General features: G+C 36.3%; 1 protein-coding gene across 1 annotated transcript in view; it reads right to left on the reverse strand.

The window, feature by feature from the left end:
• The window catches only part of kek3 (leucine-rich repeat, immunoglobulin-like domain-containing kekkon 3 protein), a 600,794-nt gene that overhangs the window by 3,681 nt on the left and 581,082 nt on the right, over positions 1 to 16,031 (reverse strand). The window contains 2 exon segments of the mRNA XM_074182347.1: positions 240 to 470; positions 10,503 to 10,672. Of these exon segments, the coding sequence (XP_074038448.1) occupies positions 240 to 470; positions 10,503 to 10,672 (401 nt within the window).

Raw genomic sequence — 16,031 nt, forward strand, 5'->3', positions numbered from 1 at the left:
AAGATTCACTGGTAGTTCATTGAAGGGTCCGTTTTCAATCCAATTATCAATTCTCCTATAATAATATGAATTGTCCACTATCACAACCTGATTGTGTTTGTCTGTTTCCAAATAGAAAGTGTACCCTGTTAGATATAAATAAAGATCACTTTTGAAGTTACTTCATCTCCCAAAAACGCCAACTTGGTTGCTAAAACCGATTTACAATATTAGATGAATTTGCATTGGCAATCGATTACCTTCTCCTGGCACAAATTGTCGCACGTCTCCTTCATTTTTGTTAATTGTTTCTGCAGCGTTCTGTATTCCTCGAGAAATCTCTCCAGCTGAGCGGCGTGATAGTCGTAGGAAGTCGTATTCGAAGCGGTGCTTGTCGCCGGAGATGACGTCATCTCTCTTTTGTTGTACAAAATGCGGCTCTCGAGACCAGTGACGTCCAAGAGTGGGGTAGCGTTCAGCTCGGTGGGGATCTGGAAATAAGAAGTAGTTCATATGTAGAGCAAATCATTAAGACTTCATCATTCATTCAATTTTTCAAGAGTTAGGTTACATCTGAGAATATTCCCGAATATGAAACAATACCCCAATATATTGACTGATCATCCAGACGACATTGCATCCACAAAAGATGAAATGTTATATCTTGAAGAGCATTTTGGAGTCCTTTTGCAGCAGTAACAAAATTCGTTCCATTATCACAGAAGATCATCTTTGGCTGCCCTTTTCAATATAGCCATGATAGCCACTTCAGTACTGAGTGTGTGAAAAATTTCCAGGTGAATGGATCTTACAGACCATGTGATATACTGTTTGGAACCTTCGGTGTAGTAATGAATATTACTGGAGTTTTTTCCCAACACCAAATCGTTATTTTTACACCTCGACACGTGTTTCGATCACCAAGTGATCATCTTCAAGAGGAAGATAAAACTGGTTTTATCTTTCTCTTGAAGATGATCACCAAGTGAAACACGTGTCGAGGTGTAAAAATAACGATTTGGTGTTGGGAAAAAACTCCAGTAATATTCCTTACAGACCATGACGAATGTCGATGACTCCATCATGATTTTATTTTCTTCGACTAATTTTAACGTGAAAGCCTTTATTGGTAGTTGCCCCATTAGTGGTGGGACTGGTTCTCATTTCTATATGATGAAGCCGATTTACCGCTGCTTCACCCGAAATGACTGTCGTATTTCGTTCAGGATCAATTCTCATCCTCTGTATCTGAATTTTTCGTGGTGATGTTCAGTGAGTAATTTTGTATATTCATGTTTAGAATCTAAAGTTACTGGTTTTCTAGTTATTTTGTTGAGAGTATTCGCCAAGTTACTTTTTCCGTCAAGTACAATTTGGAGTAGAACTTCTGCTATTATTTTTTGCCTTTCATTTGCTAAACTCGCCAGTTCGGCTCCTTCAATTTCTCTCATAGTCAGTTCATTTGAAATATCTTCAGAATGTATAGTTTTTAACGTGAAAGCCTTTATTGGTAGTTGCCCCATTAGTGGTGGGACTGGTTCTCATTCCTATATGATGAAGCCGATTTACCGCTGCTTCACCCGAAATGACTGTCGTATTTCGTTCAGGATCAATTCTCATCCTCTGTATCTGAATTTTTCGTGGTGATGTTCAGTGAGTAATTTTGTATATTCATGTTTAGAATCTAAAGTTACTGGTTTTCTAGTTATTTTGTTGAGAGTATTCGCCAAGTTACTTTTTCCGTCAAGTACAATTTGGAGTAGAACTTCTGCTATTATTTTTTGCCTTTCATTTGCTAAACTCGCCAGTTCGGCTCCTTCAATTTCTCTCATAGTCAGTTCATTTGAAATATCTTCAGAATGTATAGTTTTTCTCAATTCTTTCAAAAATCTCAGACACCATGATGTACACTTTTCCAATCTCATCCTTTTTGAAGAGCGCTTCATGTCAGGAAGAAGATACTTCTTCTCAGAAATGGTCGTACAGATATTGGCGAATGCATTCTTCATTTCCGTTGTGCTTAGGTTGTGAATTTAATAGTTTCTGGCTGTCGTCGGCGTGTACACCACATAAGGCTATGTGAAAGTATCTATGAAAGACAGAAAAATCTCCAACATGTCTTCCCAGACTATCAAGGTTGCGAGTGATGTGCGTGTCTCCAATCAGGCGGGTGGCTCTTTTCTGGATGGGATATAGCATATTCGAAGTATGTTTGGGGGCGGAGCTCCATACATAAATACTGTTGAATTAGATCTATCTGAATATAAACTGGAGCAGCATTTCGAGATATGTGGTATATCATGTATACTGAACCAGCGACATACAATAATATTATGTGTTTACAGAACCTCTTCCCCTAAGGGGAATCCAGATGTTTTTCTGGAAAAATTATATGATGTTCTTGAATTTCAGTATAAACCAAATGTAAACTTTGTTCTGGCAGAAGATTTCAATATGGATTCATCAGTGAATTCAGGATTCTTTGATAAACTTTCCAGTATGATGAACTGCTTCAACATGAAGTCACTTGTTGAGTGGCCAGCCAGAATATCATCTGGAGGTAGAGCCTCATCAATTGATCATATATTCAGCAACAATTATGATAATGGGGTATGCCCTGTTTTCGATAATCATTTTTCTGACCATCGTTCCATCCTTTTCGACCCCGGACTTCCGGTTGACTAGCCAAGATCAATCAGCACATTTAAGCGAAATTTTTCCGAGAATACAATAACTGCATTTGAATTTGATATCTGTATTGAAAATTGGGAGTTTTTTTCCACTATGGAAAATATGGAAGGTGCCTTTCAATATTTTTTAGAAATTTTCCTGTACTATTTTGATAAACCTTTTTCGTAAAGTTAAACAATGTAAACATCACCGTACGAAGCAGCCCAACTGCGAATGGGTTATTGACGATATTGAGAGGTCCAGCATACGATTAAAGGACATGTTTGTGCTTAAAAGCCAACATCCTCTATTGAATGATTTCTACAAAGCAGAAAAGAAAAAGCACGAAATCTCAGTACATAGCTGAAAAAAACATTACTTTCAGCATAAAATAAATAATTTAGACAACCCTACTAAGGCAGCATGGAGTGTAGTGAATGAATTAACTAATAAATCGCGCAAGCAATCAATCTCCTCCATAAAATATGAAAATGAAATTTCGAGTCTCCTGAGGAAATCTCTGAGATATTCAGCAATTTTTTCAAAGAACAACCACTGAAAGTAATTTCACAAATTAAATCGCTTGATGACGATATAGCTAATCAACATTTGAATAATATTGAAATACAGTCTAGTTCTTTTCTCCTTCCGTTTAATGAACATGAACTATTTGTCATGCTCAACAGAAAACTGAAAAATAAATTTTCCTCTGGATCGAATGATCTACCCCATGTGATCGTTAATCGTGTTCTTAAACATATTATGACACCACTAGTCCATCTCATGAATTTATCATTTGTAAATGGAACATTCCCGCAAGCTTTGAAAACTGGTAAAATTACACCTGTGTATAAAAAAGGTGATTCCTCCCTAATAAGTAACTATCTACCAATTACGGTACCCTCCATCTTTTTCAAAATATTTGATTCTTGGAGAGATTGTTATCTTATCTCAAGCATTTCAATATCATAACTGCGGATCAACATGGTTTTGTGCGAAATAAATTTACCACAACTGCAATACATTCATATGTTCTTGAAGTCATTAAATGCATTGATGTAGGTGAGTGCCCTATTGGGGTATTTTGCGACCTAAGCAGGGCGTTCGATTGCATCAGTCATACAATCTTATTGAATAAACTATCTCGATACGGTATCCGAGGTGTCACTCATGAATGGATAAAAAGTTTTTTGAGTAAACGTAACAATCGTGTCAATATTGATAACCATATCTCATCGTGCAAGTATTATTCTGAAGTAGGTGTTCCTCAGGGTTCGGTCCTAGGACCTACCTTATTTATACTTTATATCAACGATATTGTGAAGATATGTGATAGCTCAATCATTGTTTACGCTGATGATACATCAGTTATTGTATCAGATAGGGATGAATATTGTATACGTCAATAATGTAAAAAAAATTCCTTTGGCTCAGTGGTTTAGAGCCAACTCACTTCATTTGAATACGCATAGAACAAAATGTATACGCTTTCACAATAGACAAAAAGAAGCTAGTGTAGTTGATTTCGGAGACTTACAGTCAGTTGATAAGACCGTCCGATTTCTTGGATTATATATAGACGAACATATTTCCTGGGGAGAATATTGTGAGATCTTAATCAATGAATTGAATTCTGTTTCCTATCAATTACGTAATTTGAGATCAGTTCTGTCTAATAATCAGTTGCTGATGCTCTACTATGCCCAAGTGGACTCCAGACTTTGATATGCCATCTTCTTCTGGGGAAGGTCTTCGAGAGCTAATGATGTATTTGTAGCACAAAAGAGAATACTCCGAGTAATGTTTAGTCTATCCTCTCGACAAAGCTGTGTTGATGTATTCAAAACATGTAAAATCATGACGCTACCATCACTCTTTATCTTTGAAGTTTGTGTGTATATATTTAGTAACTATAACAGTTTTTCAACCAGATCTAGCATTCATAAACATGACACAAGAATAAAAAATCAGCTGAATATACCCTTTTCTAGGGTCCAATTATCTAAAAACTCTCCAAACTCACTAGGTCCTTCATTATTCAATAAATTACCAGACTATGTAACCTTTACATTTAAAAAAATGTCGTAAACATTTTTTAATTGAAAGATGCTATTATAAAGTCGATCAGGCACTATAATAAGTATTGGCAAATTATTTATGATATGTCTGTTATTTGTGTATTTGGGTGAATATATCTATATATGCGTATAAATGTATATTTGTATATATGTCTGTATATGTATATATCTGTTACACAATTATTGTATACTATAGATGAACGACTATAATACCTGCAAATTTACTGTTTTGTTAAATACAATTCAACTGAATGTTATCATGTCCTATTAATTTTAGATAAACGACTAATCCTATACAATACTTGTATTGTCCTTCTGTAGAATACAGAGTTATTATCATTGTTATTATCCAAAGAAAGTCTGATCTGAGCTGAGTATCAAGAGATGCTGGGGTTTGTACAGTTTTCTGGTTAGAAACAGTGCTTTTTGAGAAGCAGTCTTTGCAATTTCAGTGGTATGATTGTTCTAAAACATATTGGTGTCCATTGGCGTCAGCAAACCCGCATGCAATAAACGGTCAAAGGGCTTTTGAATCACTGATAGCAAAACCTGGTCTATAGTTAGTTGGAGGAGTTTTTTTATCTTCCAACGAGAAAGAAAAACCCCTTCCTTGTCAGATAGGTTGAACAATCTGCAAAATACTGGTGCGAGTTTATTGGCGCAGTATTTGAATACGATGACGGGCGCTTCATCAGGACAAGACGTCTTGTTGATATTGAGCTGTTTCAAAATTCGCCTGACTAGACGCTGTCAAAAAGTAATTTCCGAAATTGAGGATTCTAGTGTGGAAACAGTGGATTACTTTACTACCGTGGTTTGGGACACTCAAAATGAATAATACTGATTTCGAATTGAAAATTAATACTGAAAATTAAGTCAATGTATTGACCTATTGTTACTTCAATGAATTAAACATTGATTTGAACCAAGTTTCAGTGACACAACATTTAATGTTCATATGAGAAAAGTTGTTTCGTGAGGGCTTTTTTCTTTCACTTTATGTCTGGAAGTAACTTCTATGCATGATCTTTACATCCTTTAATAGTGTTAATTTTGAAATTGTTTCAAATCGTAATTTGATTCAATTAATTTTCTAGTTATTATGAATTCTTCTGGCTCATTAACAGTTTAAATCAAGTAGAACAGAGAAAATCAAGTGATCTCATAAACGGGTAGTTTCATAAAACGATTTCTCCCACTACAACAATGCTACTCGTATCAATCCACACCCCATTCAAAAGAGTAGACCATCTCTAGCGCTTTTACATTTCCGACCCTCACAAGTGCTCTCCGCATGTGTGCGTTAATTTACCAGAGCACTTACACCTACGTCAACCCTTCGCTAACAAACCATTCCCACATGTAACTTGATAACTCTGTTTCATTCTACAGTTTCTCCAGCAACATCGGGCGAAATGTGTTACTTTTTATTCACTTATTTTCAGGAGAAATAACGTTAACAATTTCTGGGATACCAATTAACAAAAATGACAATATTTGATGTCGGCGTTAATATTTTGTAACAACAGAAAAGTTTATTCAAATGTATGTGAGTGAATTGAAGAGTTACAAGAATTTTCATATGATGAACAGGGCAGAATGAACGGTTAAAACTAAAAAAAGGAAGAATTAAAAATGAATAGCTGAAAATAACAATTAAATCAAGCAAAAAAACTTGAAATAAAATGCAATTAAAAAAAAAGAACAATTGAACAAAAAAAAATAATAAAAATTAAAATAAAAAGTTAAGAGATTCCAAGTTTATGACGTTTCGATTGTTAGTATCTACAATCGTCTTCGTATGATGGCTGGACTGATTCCTCCGAGAGATGACTATTTCTGGGTCGTTTCACTTATCTTTCACTTATCCCCGCTTTCCATTTTTTCCGCTTCACTGGTTCAGTGGGAGATGGCCGTTTGGCGGGAGTTGGCCATTTTTCGCTTGATGATGGGTGTCCATATGTTGCGTATCTCTACGCTAGCTTGGCTGAATACGTTTTTGGACAACATGCATGCGGCTTCCTTGAATTTTCTCCTAAAAGAATGGTCCTCTCTGTGTATGACCTCAGCTTGGGACCACTCGATGTTGTGTTGATGGGTTCAAACATGGTCTGCTATTCCTGATTTGCTGATTTCTCCTCGGCAATGCGAACATTCAATGGCCTCTTAGTTTCACCAATATAGGATTTTCCACACTCACAGGGTATCTGGTAAATGCAATTCTTGGAATCGAAGTCCGTGTTTGGTGGCCTGGTTTTCGCGAGGCCGCTACGGAAAGTGTTATCAGCATGTATCTGATGTTGTACTTGGAACCAATTCTTCTTGTCCACTCCGAGAATCCTCTGATGTAGGGAAGTGCAAGCACTGGTTGTGACGGCTTCTCTTCCTTGCGAGGCTCCTGCTGTCTTTTAGCCAAAGGCTTTTCTACCATCGCTTTGGAGTAGCCATCACGTTGAAGATCATGTTTGATGACGTCTAGTTCCTTCTCGAAACCTTCCTTTGTATTACAGAGCCCGAAAGCACGGTCTGATAGAGAATTGATTATTCCTATTCTAGTCGATTGATGGTGGTTGGATTCGTGGTTCAGATACTGTTCCGTGTGAGTGAGTTTTCGGTTTACAGATGTTTCCCACTTAGTGTCGGTCCTCTTTACCAAAACGTCTAAGAAAGGCAATTCGTTGTGGACTTCCTTCTCCATTGTGAAAGTGATGGAAGGACTTACGTTGTTGATGTGCTTCAGGAAAATGTCTAGTTCAGTATTCCCATGCTTCCATATTATTAGACAATGGAAGTCCGAACTAGTGAAATTCATTTCTCTATGAGGTTGGAAATTGTGGGTATTAAAGGCTCAACACAGTAGGATTATTTGTATTTAAATCAAAAATTGATAATATCAACATATCACTCTCTTTTGGGAAAAAAAATATTTCCTATAAACAAACTATTCGATTACTGGGTTTCAATATTGATGAAATTCCAAATTGGAAGGAACATATAAAAAAACGATAGCCATAATCATTGTGCTCACCTCAATCTGAGGCGGTGGCTGGGGATGAACAGAAATGTCCACCCCAATCTACCGCTTGGAATGAGGCTGGACATAGCAGATAACCTTCAACAGCAAGGGCACTTCCTGCAGCGGGTGCCAAGAGCTTTCCTGCAGGAAAGATCCCTCACTTGTGCACCTCCATGGAGGGAACCCCAAGAAGGTTGAAGAAGCCGCGCAACGACAGAGATATCGCTGCACCTTCCAAAACCTTCGCGGAGGCCACCATGAGACACCTCAAGATTGCCAAAGAGGGTGTGTGTTTGGCGAGTCTTCGCCTACACCTGCCACTACAAAGGAGATGTTTCCTATTGATTTGTTCACAAGACAAGATATACCAGATGCCAGTGTGTGAATTTTGAAATTATAGGTTCATGCTTTGAAGAGGTCTACGATGAGTTCTGTGGATGTCACGTGCTATTATGGGAAATATTTTCAACAGATGTGAAGTGGAGGCCCCTTTCATTCACACCGGTATCTACTCCAGGGTGGCTTGGATAGCCACGTGAAGAGGGCCATATATGTTAAGAAAACCAAATAGCCTCCTGGAGGGAAGGCGATCTTCAAAATATTTTTTTAGGAAAAAATCTTAGAAAAAACTAGTGGATGCAGTATTGCATCGAGCAGACTGCTCCGTCCTCATAAGAACTTCTGTCGACAGGAGAAAATTGGCCAAATGCGTCCTAAAGAAAAGCAACGGCTATACAAAAAGAGAAAGAAAGAAGTTTACTATATACAACAGACGTTGTCAGCTAACGTTCAGCTCATCATACAACTCTCAATTCTTTACAAGATATTTTCGAGAAATTTGCATGGGATATGATCATGCCTGCCTCTTGTGTAATTCGATATCTTTGGAACCGAACGGGGGAAAATGACTCTGGCCTCTCGTTACGCTGAGATAGTTAACTGTTTGACATCTTATTCACCTGTTTGTTTTTGAATTATTCGTAAACTGATACTCCTGATGAAGGAGATAATTTCAAGGAACCTTTTTACTTAAATGAGTTCCAAACATCATCTCAAAAGCTCCTGGAGGAAAATGACAGTCTATACTCCAAGTGTCGATATAATGGAATTTCAGTTTGAAAATTATTATCACATAGGAAAATATAGAAATGTAATAGTTACAAAACATGAATTTGATAGTTGCATGAAGTGTACTCCATGAAGCACATTATGGAATGAAAAATTTCAATCTATCATTCCAATATTCACTCGAAATCATCTGGTTGAATTCATATAAAACTAGGAATTCCTTAGACAACGTTATTGATTCATATTTCATTGCCAGGGTTTCAGAAAAACTATGTCTGGACCAGTAGGTATGTCTGTCAGCATACTTGAATTCTCATAATGCATGTATTAACGGAGTATATATGATATCAACGTTTTCAAGCACCGCGAATATTGAGTTTTTTTTTTATTGATTCGGCCGTGTCTTGAGAAAGATCTATGGTATTTTCATAAACTACAAACTTTATTTGAGAAATATATTACGACATGTTCCGCTAACAGAGTAGCTTCTTCAACAGTGATTTGAGTACTACAAGTTGCTTCTCACGCTAATATTTATATACCACAGGTAACTACAATTGGTACTACCTCCATCAAAATAATAATACTTCCTCGGTTTTTTGAAAACACAAGTTCCATAATGATGATCTATTCGAATCCAGTTGGTCATCCATTAGAATGTTTGAAGTTTTAAGTTTAATAATTTTCATTGCCTTCAAATAAATCAGTTTCAAATCTTTATTTTCTATTTTTCCAATTTTGAACTCTTCTGATTTTTTTCTGAAAGATGATTTGAATATGTTCAACTTATTTTCTTATTCACATATTATGTTCCTGGATTCGATTCCTGAATTTTCTGCCAGTTTGACCAATATATACCTTAGAATTTCTCGAATTTGGATGTTTTGTCTTCATTATTTTCAACTAACTTTCCCAACGTATTAGTTTTTCTATATGCAATTTTAATATTTTGTTTCCTCAAAAATGAAGCCACTTTTTTCGTTGTTTGTCCAAAATACGTTGAAGCCATTGTTTACTGCAATTTGCTTGATGATATTGAGTTATTTATTGAAATTATCGATTGAAAGATGAACAAGTGTTTGTAGAGACAATATTCCTTGCCCAGCCATTGTTGATTGAAACAGTTTTGGATCAACGCCATTTCAATTGCGCTCGTCTTATGATGAAAAGGCTTATTAAGAAGACACTCGTCTCCGGTTAGTTTTTGGGGACCCCATGCAATAATTCGGTTAGGGAAGTCATGATAAAGCAATTCAACAGATCAGAAAGTAAAAGCACCTAGAGACTGACTTTCGACCAAAGAATGTCAGATCTCAATCTTGCTGCAGGACCGCTGCGGAGGAGCGATGGTGGATGGACGAGATAGGATATTCTGCACACATTAACCGTGTGGGGAAGATTTCAACTCAGGGCACTCAACCCGGGAGGAAGCATGGGGGAAACTTATAGTATTCAAATCACTATTGAAGAAGCTACTGTGTTAGCGAAACATGTCGTGATATATTTGTTTGGGGAAGTCAAATCTTAAGGTGTGATTTATGGAATTATTGAGTTTGTCAAATCGTTGCCTTAAAATCATAGACATATATTGATGAACATCTCAATATCGTAGTAAACTTGGAAACTACTCACTCCTTATTTCACCAGAAGAATCGAAAATCATACGCACAGTTTAAAAAACATCGACTAACCTCTCTTGGACTGGAAAGACTGTCCTCCCTCGTCAGGTTCAAATAACTGTTCGAAATCCTATTTACCCTGTTTCTGTTCAAATTCGTGGGAAAGGAGGACTTCTGGAAGTCTGACATGCGCCGATGACCGTTGTCCTGGCTACCAAGATAGCTCTCTCCACCACTGCTACCTGTAATGAAAAAGAATTGGAAGCTTCAATTCGAAAAATATTTGGGGTATTATTTGTAAAACAATACGTATTGAAATTGTGGTGGAAAAAATGTTGATACGCTATTTATGATTACTGTTTTATGAAGTACTTTGAATTGCTGGAGAAAATATCAGCCGCGGAATTGAGGTCCTCATTTGAATAGATCAAATTAGACGTGCAAGATCGTAATGCTTATTACAGTACACGCCACAGCTGATGGCGAGCGATCGCATAGGTATAGACCCTCCCAACAAAATTATTATTGGATTACGACACATGCCGGCCACTGTCGTACGTGATTAGTTTCAACTGGGGTAGCAAATGGAGCATGCCAGACAATGCCAAACATCAATACCATTGAAGGACAAGTAATGATACGCCTCTTACAGAGCATTTGTATGTCTTGCAAGACAAAAGGCAATCAAGAAAAAATTTCAATACTTAGCTTTCTTTCTATATATAGTGAACGTTTCGAAAAATATCCTTTTCCGTATTTTGTTATCATAAGATTGTAGGAAGGTATACAACTAGAAAGCATTGATTTCTCCGCGAAAAATGTCTTTGGAAAAATTTAATTCTGCACAATTTTCATAAAAACCCAGCTGAAAAATTCTATGACTACTGATATTGAAGTTGTTAACGTTCCTTTGTTCAACGACCTCTTCATTTAGGATCTTTCGTTGAGCTCTTTCTATTTTCAAATTTGAATAAAACAAAGTATGATATATCATCGACATTTTCATTCGACTGAAAGACCTATTGATGCCGTCATGTGAGGAATATGACATCTTTCAAATGCCCGCACACGGATTCTCTAGGTGGAACCCATCTGAAACGTCCAATTTTCCATGACTCTGGTGTATAAATCAGGCTGAATTCGACCGTTAGCATGGATTATGTTGGCTTTGAGAACCGCTGAGGACCCCACAAGAAAAATCTTGAAGGGTCAAATTACATGATCTCTGTGGCCAGTTCACATCACCTCCTCGTTAGATGATCAAGCTCCCAAATCACTCGTACATAATAGTCAATGTAGCATGAGCTGTGTGCCACGTAGCATCGTCCTATCAAACCCACATGTCGTTGGTGTCTAGATTATCCAATTGAGGCCAGAAGAAGTTGATGATCATCAACCTATTGTGAAAATTAGGGTCAGTTCCCAACTGCATCAGAGCCCATTCAGCGAACACCCGTCTATGGTCGTTCACCTTCAGTTCCTGGGTGAGTTGAATTTCATACGGACGACTGCTTTGGATTCTCCTGAACGCTCTCACAGATAGCGGCAATGTTTTTGGCAGATCTTGAGGTTCTTCAACCTCAAGATCGATAATTAACTGAACCACTTTGCGAATAGGCCTCTTCGAAGTACACCCATTTTGATAAAATGATCTTTTGCACGTCTCGTTGAATTCTATATCCGTCCAAAGTGATTTGCAAAACAGACTGAATAAATAACAACTGATTCGACAGATTTTCTTCAACAAGATGGCCTTTATCAATTGTCAAAGTTTAGAAGTCCCTGTTGGAATATCCTATATGACAAAGAGGATCCAAAATGATATCCACGACGTCTGTGTTGAATGTTCTTTATCCTGACTCAATCGATTTCCGGTGCCTTATTTGGCTTGAGAGTATCAATTATTTTCTCAAATTTCCATTTCGTTTATTCCATTGAGGAAACTGTGTTTTACTATGTATGGGAAATATAGTGAGTTGGAACTGAACTTCATCTAGATTCTATATGAATTCAGTGGGTGATTGAGTGATAATATATCATCTATGTTGATACTCAGGAACTGTTTGAACTGTTTTCTGGTCTGCTACTTCTTTCAGAAACTCAATTTCACATTTGAGATGCCCAATGTCTATTTAAAAAAAAATATCATAACTCCTTTGGAAACTACGATCTTACTGAAAATAAGATTTGGTTGTTATCCGATACGTTATATCAATACATGGCAGCCTGAGGGATTTTTAACTGACTCTTATACCCTTCGGGAATTCAGCAAGATAGAAACTTCTCTGCTGTTCAATATATTTTCACCGTTACGTAATACGCTCTATAGAAACTTCTCAGTGCTCAAACCACGAGATGAGAATATTCGACAAGTAACTTAATGGTTTCGTTGCGAACTTCTACCTCTCATTTTACCGTGGTAATATTCATATGTGAATATAATGTAACAAAGTGGTTTCAAAGTGTAACAGTAAAAAGTTCATTCATATGTGGAGAGGCACGCCATATACAGTAAGATAAGATATTCTACAATGGCAAATCCCCCAGGCTAGATTGTGTATTTATCTGATGCCATGAGAATACTTGGAAAAATATATTTGAAAGGGAAAGCAGGTAGAATAAATAGAGAATAGAGTAATACTGAAAAATATACTACCACAATTTGAAGTCTACTTGAACTTGATATTTTTTTAAATTTCATATGGGTTAGGAAAATTATTGGAATCATACAATGCATTCTATTTGAAACGAGCCACTCTGATCAACTTTTGGTATGATGATTTGCAGAAAAAATAAAAAAACACGTCAACCATATTCACATTTCATTTAACTTCTTCTATCCCACCAATTTTTTTAAATGAATCAACCAATATTATTTCACATTATCAGATGCTTCATGATGAGCAGTTTTCAACATCAAATACAGGGCTATTCAAATTCGTTTCTGTACATGGGGATCTCGTAAATGATAAGAGATAGATTGTCGGTTGGATTGTGGCAAAGTTGTGTATTTAAGAGACCTATTCAATGATGTAAAAAAATCTAATATAGCTCTTTTGGTTCTGGAGATATACAGGAAAAACCAAAAAATCCCAAATCATTTTTTTGCCTATATCTTCTTCATTCGCAGACATATTGAAAATATGTTCACATTTTGCTATTGGCACTTGATGTGGGCTATCAGAATATGTTCATAAATCTTTTATACAGGGTGTCATCTGACTTGGGCCACTCCCATCTTCGAATTTTTAAATACGGACCTGTATTTTTGTTGTAATTTTTGTATCGTAGACGTTCACTTCATACTGAAAAATTATTTTTTTTTTATATTTCGGCATGTTTCGGTAATATTTGATTATAGTTGTATGAATTATTCCCTTTTAAATTACGGCCCTGGAAATTGGTTGACTGAGTTGAATAAAAACACACTAGCAACTTCAACGTCTTTCATGTACCGTATAATTTTTAGAAAGTTTTTTCATTTTTAGGTACCTACCTATTCATATTTGTTTCATTGCTCTGAGCCTTTTCTACAATGAACTTCGAATAATAAAACCTTTTATGATTATCTGAAACATATCTACATCAAAAATATATTATATGTGTTTTGATGAGCAGAAAAAGAAATGATAGCAATAATAACATCCAAAACCAACACTATAATTGTAATGAAAATTGAAATGAAGTAATTAATTTACACAAAAAAAATTAATGGCACAATAAATTTTCGAATTGGAGTCCTTCCATTTAGAGACAAATACTGAGCCAATGAGATGGTCCGCAAGATCACTAGATCTTACTATTTTGGACTATTTTCTATGGGGGACATTGAAGAATAGGATTTATGCCGGCAGATAGATAGAAAATGTTGAAGTTTGAAAATGTCCGTATAGGACGAAACTGCAGTAACGTTAGTCACAAATAAAAGTGGTAAACAACATAGAAAGTTTTATTTCCCTTTTCTTCATCATACAAAGATACATTTTCCAATTATATTCCGGAATCGTACAGTAATAAGGACCTACGATTAACGTGATAACGATGGTAAAGGTGAATATTTTGATTTCAATTTGAATTTTCTTAGAGAGTAATTTATAATAAAAAGAAATAGATGATTGTGAACTTTTGAATTCACTTTAATAAATTAGTCCATTCTTAATTTTCTTTCAGGTCGTGAAAAATCAAAATACTCCAAAAAGTTCTGCTGTCAATCCCACTATTCCAAAATACTTGACCTTAGATGGTGATTAGGAGTGCTTTTACCGGATACAAATTCAATTTCAGCGAACTAACTTCCTATTAGTTCTACATAACTCAGACCTCCTGTCGTTCTAAAGCGATCCGTGTACTACATTTCTCGAGAACCCCTTGATCTCGTCAATTAGTCAGGTATGACTACCCTGAAATACTATTAGGTCTCTCCTTTGTGCGCGGAAAATACTTTGTGTTCCATCTTTTGATCTAAGATAATACAAGAGTGCCTCGTCTTTGCTGCGAAGTATGTATTTCAAACAACTCATTACTCCGAACTTATGGGCGAATGAAAGAATATCAAGGTAGAGGAAAAGACGCTTAGAATTTGCAATGATGAATGAAATGAAGTTTAGTTTTCTGAAGTTGGGCAGAAATCTAGAGAAATATCATCTTGAAACTGATTTTGTTTCGTATCTTCACGAAGTTTTCGAGATTGAGTTTTCTCAGCCCTGATTAGTTTTTTCAAAGTATTTTTGAATAAATCCAGAATAAAACACAATTTACTTGTGAATATATCAAAGTTGGATCGATATATAAAATTTGTTCCAGTTATTCTGATAATGTTTCTTCACGAGTCTCTAGTTGACAGTTCCCCGTACGATATAAACGTTATGAATAATCTCATAGCTTGGAGCTTTTCAGTTTTTTTTGTCTTTCAGTAACATTGATTGGTGGCATCAGACATTGGAATTTTTTTCCTGTTCGGCGTATTTGGGTTTTATTTCAACATTTGACTGAAAAAGTCAACTGAAATGAACATTTGGTCTACAAACAAAGGTACAGTGTATGTCATATAGACTAATTGTCGATTACATTACACTACCAATGTTTCCACACTAGAATGCACAATGCCGGAAATGACTTTGTGACAGCATCTAGTCAGGCGAATTTACAGCTCAATATCAAATACGCGTCTGGCGCTAATGGAGTGCCCATCATTGTACTTAAAAAAAAAGCGCAAATGAACTCGCACCAAGTATTTTGTAGACTTTTCAACCTGTCTTACAAGAGAGGGCTTATTCTCTGTTGTGAGATTGCTCGCGTTCAGCCCATTTGCATAAAAGGCAAGAATTATCTCCCAAATAACTATATACTTATGATGCACTGTTTGGAACCTTTAGTGTAGTAATGAATATTACTGGAGACTTTTCCCAACACCAAATCGTTATTTCCGACACCTCGACACGTGTTTCGATCACCAAGTGATCATCTTCAAAGAGGAGTTTTTTTCCAACACCACATCGTTATTTTTAACACTTCGACACGTGTTTCGATCACCAAGTGATCATCTTCAAAGAGGAAGATTGAAACTAAGAAGTAGTGCGAGCTAATCCTATTTATGCTATA

This window comes from Leptinotarsa decemlineata, unplaced genomic scaffold (genome assembly GCF_025532065.1).
Source record: "Leptinotarsa decemlineata unplaced genomic scaffold, Ldec_3_MD MMD2_tig00026328_RagTag_RagTag, whole genome shotgun sequence".
Taxonomy (NCBI): Eukaryota; Metazoa; Arthropoda; class Insecta; order Coleoptera; family Chrysomelidae; genus Leptinotarsa; species Leptinotarsa decemlineata.